The sequence below is a fragment of the Oncorhynchus gorbuscha genome, linkage group LG04 (genome assembly GCF_021184085.1).
Source record: "Oncorhynchus gorbuscha isolate QuinsamMale2020 ecotype Even-year linkage group LG04, OgorEven_v1.0, whole genome shotgun sequence".
NCBI classification, from domain to species: domain Eukaryota; kingdom Metazoa; phylum Chordata; class Actinopteri; order Salmoniformes; family Salmonidae; genus Oncorhynchus; species Oncorhynchus gorbuscha.
Genome location: NC_060176.1, coordinates 44,676,319 through 44,697,734, shown reverse-complemented (window position 1 = coordinate 44,697,734; position 21,416 = coordinate 44,676,319). Strand labels below are relative to the sequence as shown.

Genomic DNA, 21,416 nt, shown 5'->3' with positions numbered 1-21,416 from the left:
CTCTATGTGAAAGAGATGTGTCACGCTGCATGAGACAAATGGTGGTCACACCATATACTGACTGTTTTTCTGGTCCACACCCTATTTTTTTTAATGGTATCTGTGACCATTTTCAAACAGAAATTTGCATTCCGTAGCACTAATTCCACAAAGTTTTGGGACACTGTAAAGTCCATGGAGAATAAGAGCACCTCCTCCCAGCTGCCCACTGCACTGAGGCCAGGAAACACTGTCACCACCAATAAAACTACGACAATCAATCATTTCAACAAGCATTTTTCGACAGCTGGCCATGCTTTCCCCCTGGCTACCCCCTACCAATCTGGTTTCCGAGCTGGTCACTGGTGCACCTCAGCCACGCTCAAGATCCTAAACGATATCATAACCACCACCGATAAAAGACAGTACTGTGCAGCTGTCTTCATCGACCTGACAAAGGCTTTCGATTCTGTCACCTCATTCTTATCGGCAGACTCAATAGCCTTGGTTTCTCAAATGACTGCCTGGTTCACCAACTACTTCTCAGATAGAGTTCAGTGTGTCAAATCGGAAGGCATGTTATCTGGACCTCTGGCAGTCTCTATGGGGGAGCCACAGGGTTCAATTCTCGGGCCAACTCTTTTCTCTGTATCTATCTGTTGCTCTTGCTGCTGGTGATGCTCTGATCGACCTCTACACAGACGACACCATTCTGCATACATCTGGCCCTCCGTTGCACACTGTTAACAAACCTCCAAACAAGCTTCAATGCCATACAACATTCCTTCCCTGGCCTCCAACTGCTTTTAAATACTAGTAACACGAAATGCATGCTCTTCAACCGATTGTTGCCCGCACCAGCCTGCCCTACTAGCATCACTACTCTGGATGGTTCTGACTTAGAATATGTGGACAACTACAAATACCTAGGTGTCTTGTTAGACGGCTTCCTATTTTGCAACAAAGCCTCCTTCACTCATGCTGCCAAACATACCCTCGTAAAACTGACTATCCTACCGATCCTTGACTTTGGCAATGTCATTTACAACATACTCTACTCTCCTCAGCAAACTGGATGTAGTCCATCACAGTGCCATCCGTTTTGTCACCAAAGCCCCATAAACTACCCACCACTGTGACCTGTATGCTGTCGTTGGCTGGCCCTCACTACATATTCATTGCCAAACCCACTGGCTCCAGGTAATTTATAAGTCTTTGCTAAGTTAAGCCCCACCTTATCTCAGCTCACTGGTCACCATAGCAACACCCCCACATAGCACGCACTCCAGCAGGTATATTTCACTGGTCATCCCCAAAGCCAACACTTATTTTGACCGCCTTTCCTTCCAGTTCTCTGCGGCCAATGACTGGAATTGCAAAAATCACTGAAGCTGGAGACTCATATCTCCATCAATAACTTTAAGCATCAGCTGTCAAATTAGCTTACTGATCACTGTACCTGTACACAGCCAATCTGTAAATAGCACACCCAACTACCTCATCCCCATATTGTTATTTATCCTCTTGCTCTTTTGCACCCCAGTATCTCTACTTGCACATCATCATCTTTACATCTATCACTCCAGTGTTAATGCTAAAATGTAATAATTTCGGCTCTGTAGCCGATTTATTGCCTTTACCTCCCTACTCTTCTGCATTTGCACACACCGTACATATATTTTTCTATTGTATTATTGACTGTACATTTGTTTATGTGTAACTCTGTGTTTTTGTTTTTATTGCACTGCTTTGCTTCATCTTGGCCAGGTCGCAGTTGTAAATGAGAACTTGTTCTCAACTGGCCTACCTGGTTAAAAAAAGGTGAAATAATACAAATAAAAAAATCTGTGACCAACAGTCATGTGAAATCCATAGATTAGGGATTGTTGCGTTTATATTTTTGTTCAGTGTATAATAACCTTGCTGTTTGCCTTTAAAAAAAAATCACAAGTCAACCTAACTATGCAAAAAAGAAAAAACAGTTATCTCTATATTAGGCAAGACTACTGTGGTTGGCCATTTCCTGACATCTTCCATAGCAGAGCCTGACATACTTTCTTCTGTGTTTTACTTCATATTTTGACTCCAGCAACATTCAGCAACAAAAATGCTTCTACTGACGACATTGGTTTTCTGGCTTGCTGGTAAGGACCACATCTGTGTGCCATGTACATTTGTATGTTGCCTGCACTTCATAGTAAATAGCTTATGACTATGTATTTATTTTGCATATTGCCATCTTTAATCTGACCAATGATGGAGTTCAAATGGACATTTTCAGTAATGTAAACTAAATGAAGGCATAGCAACAAAAACATGGATTATGGAGGGATTATTGATTTGACTGAACTGATTTTCAATAATGGAATGAGTCAAGTCAAAACATTTCATAATATATACATTTCATAGTATTCACAATTCTTTGTGAGTGTTTGTTACAACTCATCTGTCAAAATGGTGGTGATGTAAAGTACTTAAGTAAAAATACTTGAAAGTACTACTTAGGTCGTTTTTTGGGGTATCTGTACATTACTATTTATATTTTTTACAACTTTATACTTTTACTTCACTACAATCCTAAAGAAAATGACGTACTTTTTACTCCATACATTTTCCCTGACACCCAAAAGTTAAATTTTGAATGCTTAGCAGGATAGGAAAATGGTCTAATTCACACAATTATCAAGAGAACATCGCTGGTTATCCCTACTGCCTCTGACCTGGCTGACTCACTAAATACATGCTTCATTTGTAAATTATGTCTGAGGGTTGCAGCATGCCCTTGGCTATCCGTAAATTAAAAAAAACAAGAACATGGTGCGGTCTGGTTTGCTCAATATAAGGAATTTGAAATGATTTATACTTTTGATACTTAAGTATATTTAAAACCAAATACTTTTAGACTTACTCAAGTAGGGTTTTACTGGGTAAATATGATTTACTTGAGTCATTTTCTCTTAAGGTATCTTTACTTTTACTCAAGTATGACAATTGGGTACTTTTTCCACCACCGCAAAATGGAGATGAGAAAATCAGATTAAATTGTCAGTGTAATTTACTCCAAATGATTCAAAGAACGATTCAATATTTTACTTCATGAAACAATTTGAGCTGAATAACAACATTGTACATTGTACAAAAAAATCCTCTGCGCTTGACACATTCTACATGGTTGGTTGTGAAATTTGAGACAGGAAATTAAAAACTTTTCTGGGAACTTTTGTCTTGTTAGATTCACTATATATACAAAAGTATGTGGACAACCCTTCAAATTAGTGGCTTTGGGTATATCAGCCACACCCATCGCTGACAGGTGTATAAAATCTCCATAGACAAACATTGGCAGAATAATGGCCTTACTGAAGAGCTCAGTGACTTTCAATATGGCACTGTCATAGAATGCCACCTTTCCAACATATATCCAACATACTTTCCAACATTCCCTACTAGAGCTGCCCTGGTCCACTGTAAGTGCTGTTATTGTGAAGTGGAAATGACTAGGAGCAACATCGGCTCAGCCACAAAGTGGTAGGCCACACAAGCTCACAGAACAGGACCACCATGTGCTGAAGTGCACTCACTCCCGAGTTCCAAACTGCCTCTGGCAGCAACATCAGCATAAAAGATGTTTGTCGGGAGCTTCATGAAATGGGTTTCCATGGCTGAGCAGCCGCACACAAGCCTAAGATCACCATGCGCAATGCCATGCGTCGGCTACAGTGGTGTAAAGCTCGCCACCATTGGACTCTGAAGCAGTGGAAACACGTTCTCTGGAGTGATGAATCACGCTTCACCATCTGGCAGTCAGACAGACGAATTTGGGTTTGGCAGATGCCAGGAGAACGCTATCTGCGCCGAATGCATAGTGATAACTGTAAAGTTTGGTGGATATGGAATAATGGTCGGGGGCTGTTCTTCATGGTTTGGGCTAGGCCCCTTAGTTGCAGTGAAGGGAAATATTAACGCTACAGCATACAATGACATTCTAGACGAATCTGTGCTTCCAACTTTGTGGCAACAGTTTGGTGAAGGCCATGTCCTGTTTCAGCATGACAATGCCCCATGCACAAGGCAAGGCCCATACAGAAATGGTTTGTCGAGATCAGTGTGGAAGAACTTGACTAGCCTGCACAGAGCCCTGACCTCAACCCCATCTAACAACTTAGGTTGAATTGGAGTGCCGACTGCGAGCCAGGCCTAATTGCCCAACCTCACTAATGCACTTGTGGCTGAATGGAAGCAAGTCCCCGCTACAATGTTCCAACATCTAGTGTAAAGCCTTCCCAGAAGAGTGGAGGCTGTTATATTGCAGTAAAGGGGGGACCAACTCCATATGAATGTCCATGATTTTAGAATGAGATGTTCGACGAGCAGTTATCCATATACTCTTGGTCATGTATTGTATGTAACGTTTAGGTTGGTCAGTGGAATTCTTTCATCAACATATCATATACACTCCCCTCTGTATGTATTTGGACAGTGAAGTAACATTTTCAAATGTTGCCCTACACTCCAGAATTTTGGATTTGAGATCAAATGTTTCATATGTCACAAGTATTTGGACAAATTCACTAATAGTGGTCAAGCTATTACCTTACCAGCTATTTCTACGATTGAAAGGACACCCACTCTGTATTCAAAAGCATGTTGTGTCTCAACCGATGGCAGACACAATACAAAAACCTACGATAATATAAAATTGGGTCTAAGCTACAACATATGCGAATATGTATATGTTGATGTGGAATTTATGCATTTTAAATCATTTTCTATTAAAAAAACTTTAAATAAATCATTAAATTAGTGTGACAACCTTGTTTGAAATCTTTTAAAGTATATAAATCTCAACGGTTTGTCATTTCCAGTGATGAAAACATGGATGTCTCATGGTATGGTGAGGTATGGAAAATATGTACATTTTGAGCACCTTTATCTCTTGAATGTTTTGGCATTCAGGTAAAAAAATTCTGGTCCAAAAATGTTTTGGTATTCAAGTCGACTTTCCAAACACTTCTATAAATGGACAAATATGGCACCTTGCATTCGGGCTCCCGAGTGGCGCAGTGGTCTAAAGCACTGCATCTCAGTGCTAGAAGCGTCACTACAGACCCTGGTATGATTCTAGACTGTATCACAACTGGCCGTGATTGGGAGTCCCATAGGGCGGCGCACAATTGGCCCAGCATTGTCCGGGTTAGGGTTTGGCTGGGGTAGGCCGTCATTGTAAATAAGAATTAGCTTTTAACTGACTTGCCTAGTTAAATAACGGTTACACACATATACATACATGTATATATATATGGAAGGTTTCATTCAAAACAAAAAGGGTTGCTGTCAAAAAGTGATTGAATTCAAATTGATTTACCCCTCTAACTTTATCAATAATCATGATTTATTCATGATTTTCCTCAATCGTGGCATTATCAGGATTAACTTAAAACTATTTAGAAACACCTTATCTACTCCCAGAAATATAATTTCTCAAGTCATTATTTACCATTAATTTCCTATTGGACAAGAAAAATATAAGAAACACAACCAAAACACACTGCAAATGCATCCAATGAGTGTGTTGAGTCACAAGCTTGATGTAGTCATTGTGTGCTAGGATATTGGAACAAATACTACACTTTTAACTACTTTAATACACTATACATTAATTTTGTCTTCGCATGGGTGGACTAGATAGTGTTTTCATCTCTTAATGGTCAAAAATACACGTATAAAAATACCCTAAAATGAAAGATGACATTCTTTACTGTCACTTCAAATGAAACATTTAATCAAAAATCCAAAATGCTGGAGTATAGAGACAAATGTATTATTTTAGCTTCACTGTCCAAATACAGTACACACGGAGGGGAGTGTAGGTATTCAGATTTTTCTAATATGAGTCTAAGTTTTGTAATATTCATCTATAATTATATTTCACAGGCATATGTGATGGTGTGCAGAGACTGACCTGTCCTTATGATCTAAAGGACGAGGACCTCCCCAGGGTGTGGTGTAAGGAGACGTCCCCACAGTGCTGTTCAGGCTTCAGCTTCAGCAGGGAGAGCCAGTCTTTGGATGCAGGAAGGCTGAAGGTGACTCAGGGTGTTGACTCCTTCATTGTGGATGTCCTGGGCCTGGCCCAGGGAGAGGGAATGTATTGGTGCGGTGTGCTGAGCAGCAATAAAACCATCATCAAACTGGCTGAGGAGTACTTCTACAGCAGTAAGTGTGATCCTTGTCCTTGACTGTGCACAGACAGACATCGCCAGATGATGTCTTGATGTAAGTCAAAGTAACCATGAGTGAAGAAGCGAGAACCCTGAAATGTAGCCTCAGGTACCGACACTGATAGGCCTGCTAGCTTAATTGCTATCCAACCTCAGTCCATCACAAGGTCTTGGATTACATGTGCTCAGCTGTAAATGGTCCTCTCTGATTTTTCTAAGTATTCAGACCCTTTGACTTTTTCCACATTTTTTCTTTCACCAATCAACACAATACCCCATAATGACAAAGCAAAACCAGGTTTCTAAATTTTTGAAAATGTATTAAATAAAAAAAACAGAAATATCACATTTAAATAAGTATTCAGAGCCTTTAGTCAGTACTTTGTTGAAGCACATTGGGCAGCGATTACAGCCTTGAGTCTTCTTGGGTATGATGCCACAAGAGTTTCTCACATTCTTATTTGAAGATCCTCTCCAGCTCTGTCAGGTTGGATGAGGAGCATCGCTGCACAGCTATTTTCAGGTCTCTCCAGAGATGTTCGAGCGGGTTCAAGTCCGGGCTCTGGCTGGGCCACTCAAGGACATTCAGAGACCTGTTCCGTAGCCACTCCTGAGATGACTTGGCTGTGCGCTTAGGGTCATTGTCCTGTTGGAAGGTGAACCGTTGCCCAGTTTGAGGTCCTGAGTGCTCTGGAGCAGGTGTTCATCGCTCCGTTCATTTTTCCCTTGATCCTGACTAGTCTCCCAGTCCCTACCGCTAAAAAACATCCCCACAGCATTATGCTGCCACCACCATGCTTCACCGTAGGGATGGTGCCAGGTTTCCTCCAGACGTGGCACTTGGCATTCAGGCCAAAGAGTTCAATCTTGGTTTCATCAGACCAGATAATCTTGTTTCTCTAGGTGTCTTGGGTCCTTTAGGTGTCTTTTGGCAAACACCAAGCGGGCTGTCATGTGCCTTTTACTGAGGAGTGGCTTCCGTCTGGCCACTCTACCATAAAGGCCCGATTGGTGGAGTGCTGCATATATGGTTGTCCTTCTGGAAGTTTCTCCCATCTCCACAGAGGAACTCTGGAGGTCTGTCAGAGTGACCATCGGGTTCTTGGTCACCTCTCTGAACAAGGCCCTTCTCCCCCTATTGGCTGGGCGGCCAGCTTTAGGAAGAGTCTGGGTGGTTCCTAACTTCTTCCATTTAAGAGTGATGGAGGCCACTGTGTTCTTGGGGACCTTCAATGCTGCAGACATTGTTTAGTACCCTTCCTCAGATCTGTGGCTCGACACAATACTGTCTCGGAGCTGTACGGATAATTCCTTCGACCTCATGGCTTGGTTTTTGCTAGGACTTGCACTGTCAACTGTGGGACCTTTATATAGACAGGTGTGTGCCTTTCCAAATCATGTCCAATCAATGTAATTTACCACAGGTGGACTCCAATGAAGTTGAAAACATCTCAAGGATGTTCCGGAGTTATAAATTGAGCAGCTGCTGACAAATGAGCTCCTGTATATATTGAGATTTAAATGTTTTTTTAGAGTGAAGTACATCGAAAAAATCAAGAGAAAACTGCAAGACTCAATAGAAGACAAAACAAGGAACAAACCAAAAAAGACAGGCTTTTGAAAAATTAACTATTTTTCATAAAATTGTACAGTTATCTTAGCTAGCTGAATTGCTAGCAGAATTGTTTACTTGTTGCTAAGCAGTTGCTAGGGACTCTCCTGGAAGAAGCTAGCTAGCTTACAAAGAATAACAACAAAAATATCTAGTTAACAGAAGAAAGGAAGACAAAATAAGGACAAAAGAAGGACAGAAGAAAAAGGAAAAGAAAGAGGACAACAAAGTGAAACAGTCAGCACTTCTATTGCAACTTCGTATTTCGTCGTCCTAACGTAGTCTACACTGCTATCTGCCCAGCAGCTAGCCAGCTAGCAAACGTCCACCGTCTACCGAATAGCAGCACTGTAGAAGTTTTCTCTCCAAAACTCTTGAACGTGCCGTCCTTGGTCAGCTCTCCCGCTATCTCTCTCAGAATGACCTTCTTGATCCAAATCAGTCAGGTTTCAAGACTAGTCATTCAACTGAGACTGCTCTTCTCTGTATCACGGAGGCGCTCCGCACCGCTAAAGCTAACTCTCTCTCCTCTGCTCTCATCCTTCTAGACCTATCGGCTGCCTTCGATACTGTGAACCATCAGATCCTCCTCTCCACCCTCTCCGAGTTGGGCATCTCCGGCGCGGCCCACGCTTGGATTGCGTCCTACCTGACAGGTCGCTCCTACCAGGTGGCGTGGCGAGAATCTGTCTCCTCACCACGCGCTCTCACCACTGGTGTCCCCCAGGGCTCTGTTCTAGGCCCGCTCCTATTCTCGCTATACACCAAGTCACTTGGCTCTGTCATAACCTCACATGGTCTCTCCTATCATTGCTATGCAGACGACACACAATTAATCTTCTCCTTTCCCCCTTCTGATGACCAGGTGGCGAATCGCATCTCTGCATGTCTGGCAGATATATCAGTGTGGATGACGGATAACCACCTCAAGCTGAACTTCGGCAAGACGGAGCTGCTCTTCCTCCCGGGGAAGGATTGCCCGTTCCATGATCTCGCCATCACGGTTGACAACTCCATTGTGTCCTCCTCCCCGAGCGCTAAGAACCTTGGCGTGATCCTGGACAACACCCTGTCGTTCTCAACTAACATCAAGGCGGTGGCCCGTTCCTGTAGGTTCATGCTCTACAACATCCGCAGAGTACGACCCTGCCTCACACAGGAAGCGGCGCAGGTCCTAATCCAGGCACTTGTCATCTCCCGTCTGGATTACTGCAACTCGCTGTTGGCTGGGCTCCCTGCCTGTGCCATTAAACCCCTACAACTCATCCAGAACGCCGCAGCCCGTCTAGTGTTCAACCTTTCCAAGTTCTCTCACGTCACCCCGCTCCTCCGCTCTCTCCACTGGCTTCCAGTTGAAGCTCGCATCCGCTACAAGACCATGGTGCTTGCCTACGGAGCTGTGAGGGGAACGGCACCTCAGTACCTCCAGGCTCTGATCAGGCCCTACACCCAAATAAGGGCACTGCGTTCATCCACCTCTGGCCTGCTCGCCTCCCTACCACTGAGGAAGTACAGTTCCCGCTCAGCCCAGTCAAAACTGTTCGCTGCTCTGGCTCCCCAATGGTGGAACAAACTCCCTCACGACGCCAGGACAGTGGAGTCAATCACCACCTTCCGGAGACACCTGAAACCCCACCTCTTTAAGGAATACCTAGGATAGGATAAAGTAATCCTTCTCACCCCCCTTAAAATATTTAGATGCACTATTGTAAAGTGGTTGTTCCACTGGATGTCATAAGGTGAATGCACCAATTTGTAAGTCGCTCTGGATAAGAGCGTCTGCTAAATGACTTAAATGTTAAATGTAAATGTAAGGATGATCAATGGAAAACGGATGCACCTGAGCTCAATTTCGAGTGTCATAGCAAAGGGTCTGAATACTTTTAATTTTTAATAAATTAGCAAACATTTCTAAAAACCTGTTTTCACTTTGATGAGGAAAATGTTTTATTTAATCAATTTTTGGAATAAGTCTGTAACGTAACAAAATGTGGAAAAAGGGTCATGTGGTCTGAATACTTTCCGAATGCACTGTAGAGAACTTTTGACTTAATTTGTATCTCCTCTACTCGCGTCGGCCTCAGGTTCCTACGTTTGGGACATTCTTCGCTGGATTCTGATGCCTCTGCTCCCCATGGCGATCATCTTTTCTTACTGTTACTTAAAAAGTAAGTCCTTACAACCTCCAATGAGCCCAAATGCATCCATAAAGTACTGCTCTTCCATTGACAAATACTGGTCCATAACATTTTAAGTAACTAACTTCAACGCTTTCTCTCCAAACAACAGGAAAAGACCAAAACAAGGTAAAGTATGACATTAAAACATTTAATTCCTGAAACGGAATAGCAATTGCCATGTAGCTACTGTTATTCAACAGCTATAACATACACCTGGTATTTCTTAATTCAGAAGGAGATGGGAGTATACATGAACATCACTATGATCTCAGATCTGGCACAAAATAATCCACATACTGAAGAAGAGAACTGAGCTGGAATGATGGACATTGCCAAAGGACACACCAAATGCTAAAGGGGCTTTCAATTCTATGCTACAAAACGAGACGGCCATTACAGCTTACCAATAGTTTGTCGTAGCTTTCACGATTTTCATAATGGAAAAAAAAGGTAAATGCCATCTGTGAAGAAATACGTTTGCATTTATTAGGACGAGCCAAACACAGGTTCACATCCAGTGAAAATATGGAAACATTTCATGGGATGAAAATAAATATCAAATCGACCTTTCTATACATTATTTTCTTATTGTACAACATAAGCCTCATGCGCCAATTGGAAATTTGCTCTTAGCATTATTTTTGCCTCATGAACCACCCATTGAATGACAACTATAGACAGACATTGCAGCAGTACTTTAGATTAATGCATAGTTTCATATTTTGAAAAAAACATTTTGACATTTTAAACCAACAAATGTAATCTAACGTGACAAGTATATAATACATCTAAAAGTCTCGTCAAGTTAATTGTCAGTTAATAAACACACCTTGTAACATTGTCGAAATAAAAGCTTCATGTACTGTATATCATTCCCGAATACCACCTGCATTTATTTCCTTGTCTGATATGAATTCATGCTGCTTTTAATGAAATTGATGGGTGTCTGTCATCATTACAGAATAGCATGGTATCGTTGCAATGTAAACAGATTGCAATGACTGCTTTCATCTGCAGTGAAGCAATTACATACTAATTTTGGTGATGCAACTAGTCAACCTGCTTTAGCACACTAACACATGGGACATATGTACACATTGGGAGCGGACAATATAAACCATATGTTTAAGTCAAACCAGATGACAATCAACCACATCGTACGCATTAATCAATCCCATTTGTATTTCCTCGTCAGGAAAATATGACCACGATAAATAAATACCGTAGATGAGAGTCGTATTGATGAAGCACTATAGTTGTCGACAGGTTTCAGTCCAAAAATAGCTGCATTTCAATGTTAGTAGGCTGCCATTGAAATATCTCCAAGAACTACAGCTATTGCAAGTAATTGTATTTCAAATGGACATCTGAAGCACAGGTAAAGTTCATGGAACCTCATGAGACAGAAATGATAACGATTATGTAAAGTTAACACAAGAACAGTAGGAGCCTTGGAATGTAGCAAAAGATTGAGAAAGAATATATATATATACACTAGCAGTTCATTATTGAAGTTACCTTATTGTGTAAGCAGTTTATGACTTTAGCAATCATTCATTTCTAAACTGGTATGAGTCCCTTAACAACATAAATCAAGATTATTATCTAAAAGCAAATGTTTACATATATTGTGTAGTGTGCTGCCAAGATGTTGGTACTGGCTTCTGCAACAAACAAAAAAAGACAGTACATGATCCATTTCAGAGTGACATAACATTACAGTTCACCAATAGAAGGCACCAGACATATCACATCTGTCTGAAGCTACAACCTGTCAGTTCTGATGCATTACAGCCTTGACTTCCCGTAAGAACACTTGACACATGGCTGATAAGGATTGCAGACATGTACGTGTGTTGTATGTCACTTCCTTTTAAGGCATCTAATTAAAACACACTGAAATATGTACTGAGGCGGTAGAAAAGGTGACAAAGGCTACATCCCAAATAGCACCCTATTCCTTTTATTTATATATATATATATATATATATATATATATATATATATATAGGGATGCAGACAAACTGAAAACTACAGTCACTGTAAAATGGTGCATTGTGGGAGTGGAGGGGAGTAAATTATCAAATGGAGTGAGATAGTACATTGTCAAAAATAGAAAGTCAATTAAAGTAGCAAAACTTTCAACAACCATTACATCACTGAGTCGGAGAAACAAAACCAGTGGATCAAAGTAAGAGAGAAATCTTCAATATGTGAAATATGACCATCAAGCATGCATATCCTCCACTATGTAATATCAACACTGTCAAGCAACCATCACTTTACAGGAATATGCTCTCAAGCAATTCTTAACACCAAATAGAGGACATTCAGACAAAAACGTTAGCCCTGCCAAGCCCATTTGGAGTGGTTCACTTCAGGAGAGCATCATTTAAAAAGTTAAAATAAAATAGTAAACAAACACACATTTTAAGTTAAACGTCTGAAAATAAAAAAAAGTCAAATCTTTCCTTAGTGGCTCTACTAATTATCATACCCTGTAGTGATCATATAGTTTGTATCACACCACAGTGTGTGTCAGTCATCTCCTTCCTGTTTCTCCTCAACGGTAACAAGATTGTATCTTCTACCTAGTTTCTCTTCACATTCAAAGACAATGTGTGATAGTGCTCATGGGAAATAATATTAACACATCATACAGCCCCAGCGGAGTCTAGATTTTTGCCTGGGAATGGGTGACCATGAACCATGGGTATGGCTTGTGGATGCTGCTTGTGCACAAATTAATCTGGTTCTAGGAACCAAACAAGTTTCAAATGACAACTTGGGTTCCGCATCTCTATAGGGTCAAGGTCCAAAAATAAGGATGACTTGGGATCTAGAGTTCTTCATAGTCTCCGCCCTCTCTATTTGCTGACCCCTCCCCTCCAGCCAAGAAATCCTCCAAGTCATCCATTTTCTTGGTCCGAGATTTCTTCTTTTTCCTCTCTTTGTCATCTTCTGTTCCGGTCTCATCTTTCTCCTTTTTCTTGTCCTTTTTATGCTTCTTCTTGCTGCTCTTCTCATCCTCCTAAGAAAAAAGGTTTTTAAAACGTATGTCTACTATGCTGTATAAACACGACAGCCATATGAAAAGTCATCCACTCCCTTACCTCTTTGCTTTTCTTCTTCTTTTTCTTCTTTTCTTTTTCGGAGTGTTTGCTTTCCTTCTCTGAAAAGCAATGAATAGAATTTGAGAAATTAATGAATACAATGTCATTTTGTTTTATAATGTGATATACTTTGGTACAGTTCTCTCATGTGCTAGCATACTATTATATGGCACTTGGTTGTATTCACTAGATGCCAAACCGAAGAAAACTGATTTAAACAGAGAAGGACTATCTAAACTCTTGTCCAAAAACAAACAATTGTTTTCATTTTACATTGCTAAACTTTGAAATACAGTATGCACTAATGAATACGTCCCTGTTCTCTATAGATTTGTGGTAGTGGACTTGCCTTCTAGGTCCTCACTGCTGTCCTTGGCTTTGGTGGCTTCCTCCGTAATGCCCAAGCCAAACAGGTCTGTCTCATTATTGCTCTGAAAGGAGGGCTTCAGGACCGGTGTGGGCTTCAGAGGCTCTGGGATCAGCGTGGCTGGAGGGATGTCATCATCTGACAGCTCCAGATCAGACAGTACTTCATCCCTGACTGGGAAAACCTCCTGTGGATGGATGCAGAGGGAAATAATAAAGTCCAAACTATTACAAATTACAAACTATTACAAATGCTAATATACATTGTATGCATTGTATGCATCCGAACCAAAAAGGCCCATCAAATAATTTATCTAAAATGTATTGGATATTTCACAAATTCAGGACTACATATTTTACGAGGAAAGTCATTTCAATAGGTTGACTACTCAATCTAACTATGATGACTTGTAACCTACAACTCTAAATAACATGCTTTTGACCTAGCCACCTTAGTTATCTTCTGGATGACTGCCTCCTCCTCAGACTCAAAGTCAAGATCATCCATCACGAAGGAGAGCATCTGCTCAGCAACAGGTGCCCCTGGGTCAGAGTCTGAGTCCACCCCAGGGGTTCCTCCCTTTTTCCCTCTGGGTAGGCCTGGCTGCTCCAGGGCTACTGCAGGTGCAGAGGTTAGGGTGAGGGTGATGGGCTCAGCCACCTGAGGGACAGTGTTCTCCAAGAGTTGGCCAGCAGGTGCCAAAGGCTCCATGGCACGGGGCATTATGGACTCAGTGCACGGTCTAAAACAGAGTACAAAAACATCACTTAAATACAGAAATGTTTCACTCTTGATGACAAGAGTCATCTAATAATGTATACAATAGAAATTAGTTTATAAACATCTATAAACAGATGACAAGAAAAACAAAGAAATAGATAAGAGCTTATATAATTCTAAATATAACAAAAGTTACTTAAATTGAAATGGTTTACTCCTGATAAGACTACAGTACATTAATGGATATGCTGGATATAAGAGGCTTACTTTTTCAGCTCTGAATCACTGTCAAGGTCGAGGTGTTCATCCTGAGTGACAGCAGGTACTGGTGGAGATATTGGTGGGGGCTGTGCTTCCACCTCCTCCTCATCACTAGACATAGTGAAGTCTTTACTGGTGAGAAGGCCCGGGGTGTTGGGCAGGGGCAGCGGGGGCTCCTTGTCATCTGGGTCCAGCTCATCCATATAACCTGCCACCATGGGGTTCCCTCTGTCCTCTCCATCACTGTAATAGATGATAATAATAATACATATAGTAAATATAATAACACTGTATATACATATATACACATATACACTGTGTACACACACATATACACACACATATATACATATACACGGAAGTCGGAAGTATACATACACTTAGGTTGGAGTCATTAAAACTAATTTTTCAACCACTCCACTACATTGTGCATGACACAAGTTATTTTTCCAAAAGGTGTTTGCAGACAGATTATTTCACTTATAATTAACTATATCACAATTCCAGTGGGTCAGATGTTTACATACACTAAGTTGTGCATTTAAACAACTTGGAAAATTCCAGAAAATTATGTCATGGCTTTAGAAGCTTCTGATAGGCTAATTGACATAATTGACATAATTTGAGTCAATTGGAGGTATACCTGAGGATGTATTTCAAGGCCTACCTTCAAACTCAGTGCCTCTTTGCTTGACTTCATGGGAAAATCAAAGGAAATCAGCCAAGACCTCAGAAAAACAATTGTAGACCTCCACAAGTCTGGTTCATCCTTGAGAGCAATTTCTAAACACCTGAAGGTACCACATTCATCTGTACAAACAATAGTACGCAAGTATAAACACCATGGGACGGAGAGAGATGAACGTACTTTGGTGCGAAAAGTGCAAATCAATCCCAGAAGAACAGCAAAGGACCTTGTCAAGATGCTGGAGGAAACCGGTACAAAAGTATCTATATCCACAGTAAAACATGTCCTTTCAGGACAAAACCTGAATGCCGGCTCAGCAAGGAAGAAGCCACTGCTCCAAAACCGCCATAAAAAAAGATAGACTATGGTTTGCAACTGCACATGGGGACAAAGATCATATTTTTTGGAGAAATGGCCTCTGGTCTGATGAAACAAAAAAAATAGAACTATTTGGCCATAATGAACATCGATATGTTTGGAGGAAAAAGGGGGAGGCGTGCAAGCCGAAGAACACCATCCCAACCGTGAAGCATGGAGGTGGCAGCATTATGTTGTGGGGGTGCTTTGTTGCAGGAGGGACTGGTGCACTTCACAAAATAGATGGCTTCATGAGGATGGAAAATGATGTGGATATATTGAAGCAACATCTCAAGACATCAGTCAGGAAGTTAGGAAGCTTGGTCGCAAATGGGTCTTCCAAATGGACAATGACCCCAAGCATACTTCCAAAGTTGTGGCAAAATGGCTTCAGGACAACAAAGTCAAGGTATTGGAGTGGCCATCACAAAGCCATGACCTCAATCCCATAGAAAAGTTGTGGGCAGAACTGAAAAAGCACGTGCGAGCAAGGAGGCCTACAAACCTGACGAAATTACACCAGCTCTGTCAGGAGGAATGGGCCAAAATTCACCCAACTTATTGTGGGAAGCTTGTGGAAGGCTACCCGAAACGTTTGACCCAAGTTAAACCATTTAAAGGCAATTCTACCAAATACTAATTGAGTGTTTGTAAACTTCTGACCCACTGGGAATGTGATGAAAGAAATACAAGCTGAAATAAATAATTCTCTCTACTAGTATTCTGACATTTCACATTCTTAAAATAAAGTGGTGATCCTAACTGACCTAAGACAGGGAGTTTTTACTAGGATTAAATGTCAGGAATTGTGAAAACTGAGTTTAAATGTATTTGGCTAAGGTGTATGTAAACTTCCGACTTCAACTGTGTGCATAACAGGTAGTCAGCCTGCCACGCAGTCTCCCTGTGGAGTCAAAACGTGACATCGACCCTAATTAATCGGTCGACCTCTAATATATATATATATATATATATATATATATACATTAGAGGTTGAACGATGAATTGGAATGGCCGATTAATTAGGGTCGATGCCAAGTTTGAATAACAATCGGTATTTTTGTACACCGATTATGGCCGATTACATTGCACTCCATGAGGAGACTGCGTGGCAGGCTGACTACCTGTTATGCGAGTTCCGCAAGGAGCCAAGGTAAGGTGCTAGCTAGCATTAAACTTATCTTATAATTTTTTTTATTCTTAACATAATCACTAATTAACTACACATGGTTGATGATATTACTAGTTTATCTAGCTTGTCTTATGTTGCATATAATCGATGCAGTGCCTGTTAATTTGTCATTGAATCACAGCCTACTTCGCCAAATGGGTGATTTAACAAGTGCATTCACAAAAAAGCACTGTCATTGCACCAATGTGTACCTAACCATAAACATCAATGCCTTTCTTAAAATCAATACACAAGTATATATTTTTAAACCTGCATATTTAGTTAATATTGCCTGCTAACATGAATTTATTTTAAGTAGGGAAATTGTGTCACTTTTCTTGCAAGCAGAGTCAGGGTATATTCAGCATATTCCAGCTTCCTAAGTGGACAGTTTGATTTCAGAGAAGTGTTTATTTTACCTTTATTTAACTAGGCAAGTCAGTTAAGAACAAATTCTTATTTTCAATGATGGCCTAGGAACAGTGGGTTAACTGCCTGTTCAGGGGCAGAACGACAGATTTGTACCTTGTCAGCTCGGGGGTTTGAACTTGCAACCTTCCAGTTACTAGTCCAACACTCTAACCACTAGGCTACCCTGCCACCTCAGGTAGTGGAGTTACATTGTGTTGTTTAAGTGTTCCCTTTATTTTTTTGAGCAGTGTATATATATATATATATATATATATATATATATATACACACAGTGGCTTGCGAAAGTATTCACCCCCTTGGCATTTTTCCAATTTTGTTGCATTACAACCTGGAATTCAAATTTATTTTTTGTAGGTTTGTAACATTTGATTTACACAACATGCCTACCACTTTGAAGATGCAAAGTATTTTTTATTGTGAAACAAACAAGAAGACAAAAAAACATAAAACTTGAGCGTGCATAACTATTCACCCTCCCAATATCAATATTTTTATTACAGCCACCTTTTGCAGAAATTACAGCTGCAAGTCTCTTGGGGTCTCTATAAGCTTGGCACATCTAGCCACTGTGATTTTTGCCCATTCTTCAAGGCAAAACTTCTCCAGCTCCTTCAAGTTGGATGGGTTCTGCTGGTGTACATTAATCTTTAAATCATACCATAGATTTTCAATTAGATTGAGGTCTGGGCTTTGACTAGGCCATTCTAAGACATTTAAATGTTTCTCCTTAAACCACTCACGTGTTGCTTTAGCAGTATGCTTCGGGCTATTGTCCTGCTGGAAGGTGAACCTCTGTCCCAGTCTCAAATCTCTGGAAGACTGAAACAGGTTTCCCTCAAGAATTTCCCTGTATTTAGCACTATCCATCATTCCTTCAATTCTGACCAGTTTCCCAGTCACTGCCGATGAAAAACATCCCCGCAGCATGATGCTGCCACCACCATGCTTCACTGTGGGGATGGTGTTCTCGGGGTGATCAGAGGTGTTGGGTTTGCGCCAGACATAGCGTTTTCCTTGATGGCCAAAAAGCTAAATTTTAGTCTCATCTGACCAGAGTACCTTCTTCCATATGTTTGGGGAGTCTCCCACATGCCTTTTGGCAAACATCAAAAGTGTTTGCTTATTTTTTTTTTACTAAGCAATGGCTTTTTTTCTGGCCACTCTTCCATAAAGCCCAGCTCTGTGAAGTGTACGGCTTAAACTGGTCCAATGGACAGATACTCCAATCGCCGCTGTGGAGCTTTGTAGCTCATTCAGGGTTATCTTTGGTCTCTTTTTTGCCTCTCTGATTAATGCCCTCCTTGCCTGGTCCATAAATTTTGGTGGGCGGCCCTCTCTTGGCAGGTTTGTTGTTGTGCCATATTCTTTCCATTTTCTAGTAATATATTTAATGGTGGGATGTTCAAAGTTTCTCTTACCAGATCTTATTTAGGGGCTTCATAGCAAAGGGGGTGAATACATATGCACGCACCACAATTCTTTGAAATAAGTAATTTTCTTAATTTCACTTCACCAGTTTGGATTATTTTGTATATGTTCATTACATGAAATACAAATAAAAATCCATTTAAATTACAGGTTGTAATGCAACAAAATAGGAAAAACACCTAGGGGGATGAATACTTTTGCAAGGCACTGTATATGGTACTTTAATACAAGATGACACAAAATAAGGAATTTCAGTAGATATGTCAGATTAAATTCCACGAAAATTAGAGAATGCTGGAATACTCTTTGGTTCTACCCCCTAGAACGTATAAAATAACAACTATCTATTAAATGAAACATTGTTTGCAATTCTTAAATCCTCTCTTTCCACAATTTATTCAATGGAAGCATTGAATAAATAGAGCCATCTGAAAACTCTCACCACAGATGGCCTGCTCCAGATGGCACTGTGTGCTGTAAACATAGAGCATGTTTTCCAGCAGGGAAGGAAATAAACCTCGGCAACACAGACCACGTTCTAAATGTCACCCTATTATATAGTGCACAAATCAATTTTACCAGAGCCCTATGTGAATAGGGTGCCATTTGAGACGCTTCCAGGGATAAGAACCCCTACTCTACCACTACTTACCTGTCACTGTCCAGTGCAGGTTGGGATACCTTAACTTTAGAGGGCAGGCTGTCCTCCAGGAAGCTTTTATCCAGACCCTCGTCTGGCACAAAGTCATCCACACTCTGAACATTAGCAGGACACACGGGGGCAGGCTCCGGCTCTGAATACAGACAGCAGTGATCAGAAGAGCCTTTGATGTGTTCCCAAATGAAAACCTATTTTCTCAGTGCACTACTGTGTGTTTTGACCCTGTTCAAAAGTATTGCACTATATAGGGAATAGGGTGCCAATTGGGACTCCTCATTTGTTATTATTCAACAGCATAGACTTACTTACACTGACATTGTACAGTATCAGGCCTTACTCATCTCATGATGATGGTTTACATGAAAACAACACAGCATCATGTAAGTGTGACTGTCTGGATGTAGAGAGCAAATAGGCAAACTAAACCCTTCCTTCTTAACGCTATTGAGTTAAAAGATCAATTATTTACTTCCCTCAATATAAAGTGTTGTTCCAATGGCAGGCAGGGCAGTGATCCTTACAAGCACTTCACAGATCATTCATGAAGATATCCTGTGACTACGTTCTGGTCTAATACAAGTGTATAACATGCATAGTCTCGTCCTTATCCGGGCATTTAGGATAAAATATGGGACAAAACAAACAGACAACAAACGATTAAAATCAGTGGGTGGCCGTCCTGACTGGAACATTGCCTCTGACTGGAACATTGGTCATCATTTGTTGTTCATTTCCCGACGATTCTACATGTTGAATTTACACACCATACAGGTGATCGCCAGCACTCCGTGGCCACCCGCTGCTTTTAGCCGTTCGTCTTTGCAGTGTTTATTTGCTAAAACGGAGTAGCGGAACACTGAAGCACCAACCAGACTCACCTGGCATGGTGGCAGTCACCTCTGGGGCCGGGGCGGAGCCAAAGAGGCGTGAGATCAAGCCACGTTTCTGAGGAGGCGGGGCCTGGGCAGGGCCTGATGCTGGGGGAAGCGGTGACGGTCCAGGATGCTCAGGACTCTGAGCCTGCCTCAGAGTGGGGGATTGAAGCTCAGCTGTGGGGGAAACCATCCCAGCTGCCAGTACAGGAGGTGGAGGAGAGGGCGAGGGCGAGGGGGCCTGGAGGCCGGGGACCTGGGCAGGGATGGTTGGCTGATGAGGGGTGCCAGGGCTAGAGCTGCCAGTGGAGGCCCCGCTTGGAGGAACGGTAGGGGACTGGGAGCCCGAGGAGGGGCTCCGGCCATTGGCTGGACCAGGAGAACCATAGCCTTTACTGCGGGTCTCTATGTTTTCCAAGAAACTGCAAAACAATGGGTGCTGTGCTGTTAGTACTGGCAAAACGGTACTGAAGGAAGAAAGCAAGAAACATCTAAAAACGTGGCTACAAGTGTTAAGGATCAAAACAAAATTATACACAGAGGGAAAATGTCGCTGAACATGCCAAACAAACTGATACACAGAGGGAAAATATCACATTACATTTCATAGTTTTGATCCTCAGTCTCCTGCTGCACGGTGAGCTCCTCCAGAGTGGCGTCCATGTCTAACTGGTTGGTCTCGAGCTGCCGTAACAGAGTCTCCCTCTGTAGAGGTCAACAGGGGGTGGCTGGGAATGACTGACCATGAACCAGAGCACTAACACTCCTTTCAAAAGAAAAAAGAAACCCTTTCACAGGGTGTGCCCGTGGTATTTCTGATCAGACTTTCCCGACCTTCACGAAATTCATTGGGGAGGCAGGTAGCCTAGTAGTTAGAGCGTCGAGCTGACAAGGTAAAAATCTGTCGTTCTGCCCCTGAACTAGTCAGTTAACCCACGGTTCCTAGGCCGTCATTGTAAATAAGAATTGGTTCTTACCTGACTTGCCTAGTTAAATAAAGGTTAAATAAAAAAATATATTTAAAAATAAGACGGTTATAACAGTAGCAGAGCTATACATTTCACAATACAATGTAGTCTAAGCTAGAACTAACCTGAAGTTGCAGGAAAGGAATGTTGAAAAATCTGTGTAAATATTTCAAACCAAATCCATTCTTCATAGAGGCTTCAGCGTAGTGAATATAGGAGGAACCCATGGGTCTGCAAGAACCATAGAAACCATCAGTCAAGTATATGGACACATTAACCATTGCAAAATTCTGGTAGCTTTACCCCAATTCTGAAGTGTGCTTATTCCCTTCTGATTCCAGGAATAATCCAACAGGGATTTCTTCAGGACTCAGGACATTTTAGTA

The 21,416-nt window shown here is 41.5% G+C and overlaps 2 protein-coding genes across 6 annotated transcripts in view; one reads left to right on the top strand and one right to left on the bottom strand.

The window, feature by feature from the left end:
* The first annotated feature begins 1,985 nt into the window (after positions 1-1,985).
* Positions 1,986-10,864, top strand: si:ch211-102c2.4 (uncharacterized protein LOC568178 homolog). Of its 2 annotated transcripts, none has more exons than XM_046346897.1 (5): positions 1,986-2,123; positions 5,914-6,195; positions 9,897-9,980; positions 10,102-10,118; positions 10,225-10,864. In XM_046346897.1, exons 1-5 carry the CDS (start codon positions 2,087-2,089, stop codon positions 10,303-10,305), a joined length of 501 nt encoding a protein of 166 aa, XP_046202853.1. In that variant the 5' UTR covers positions 1,986-2,086; the 3' UTR covers positions 10,306-10,864. The 2 variants fall into 2 exon arrangements, with proteins under 2 accessions (XP_046202853.1, XP_046202854.1); XM_046346898.1 differs by having other exon boundaries at positions 9,890-9,980.
* Positions 10,865-11,974: 1,110 nt separating this feature from the next.
* The window catches only part of rabl6b (RAB, member RAS oncogene family-like 6b), a 28,090-nt gene continuing 18,648 nt past the window's right edge, over positions 11,975-21,416 (bottom strand). For all 4 annotated transcript variants that reach the window (XM_046346892.1, XM_046346894.1, XM_046346893.1 and 1 more), the window contains 9 exons: positions 21,156-21,261; positions 20,664-20,767; positions 20,069-20,484; positions 19,182-19,323; positions 14,460-14,696; positions 13,923-14,214; positions 13,455-13,659; positions 13,106-13,164; positions 11,975-13,023 (listed from right to left, as the gene is read on the bottom strand). In XM_046346892.1, the coding sequence (XP_046202848.1) occupies positions 12,832-13,023; positions 13,106-13,164; positions 13,455-13,659; positions 13,923-14,214; positions 14,460-14,696; positions 19,182-19,323; positions 20,069-20,484; positions 20,664-20,767; positions 21,156-21,261 (1,753 nt within the window). In that variant the 3' untranslated portion in view covers positions 11,975-12,831. The remainder of the gene's footprint in view (positions 13,024-13,105; positions 13,165-13,454; positions 13,660-13,922; positions 14,215-14,459; positions 14,697-19,181; positions 19,324-20,068; positions 20,485-20,663; positions 20,768-21,155; positions 21,262-21,416) is intronic.

Excerpts from the sequence above, each read along its gene's own strand:
- si:ch211-102c2.4 (XM_046346897.1), top strand. The coding sequence starts at position 2,087 with ATGCTTCTACTGACGACATTGGTTTTCTGGCTTGCTG. Across the intron at positions 2,124-5,913 it reads ATTGGTTTTCTGGCTTGCTG|GCATATGTGATGGTGTGCAG; the intron begins GTAAGGACCACA and ends TATATTTCACAG. Across the intron at positions 6,196-9,896 it reads TGAGGAGTACTTCTACAGCA|GTTCCTACGTTTGGGACATT; the intron begins GTAAGTGTGATC and ends CGTCGGCCTCAG.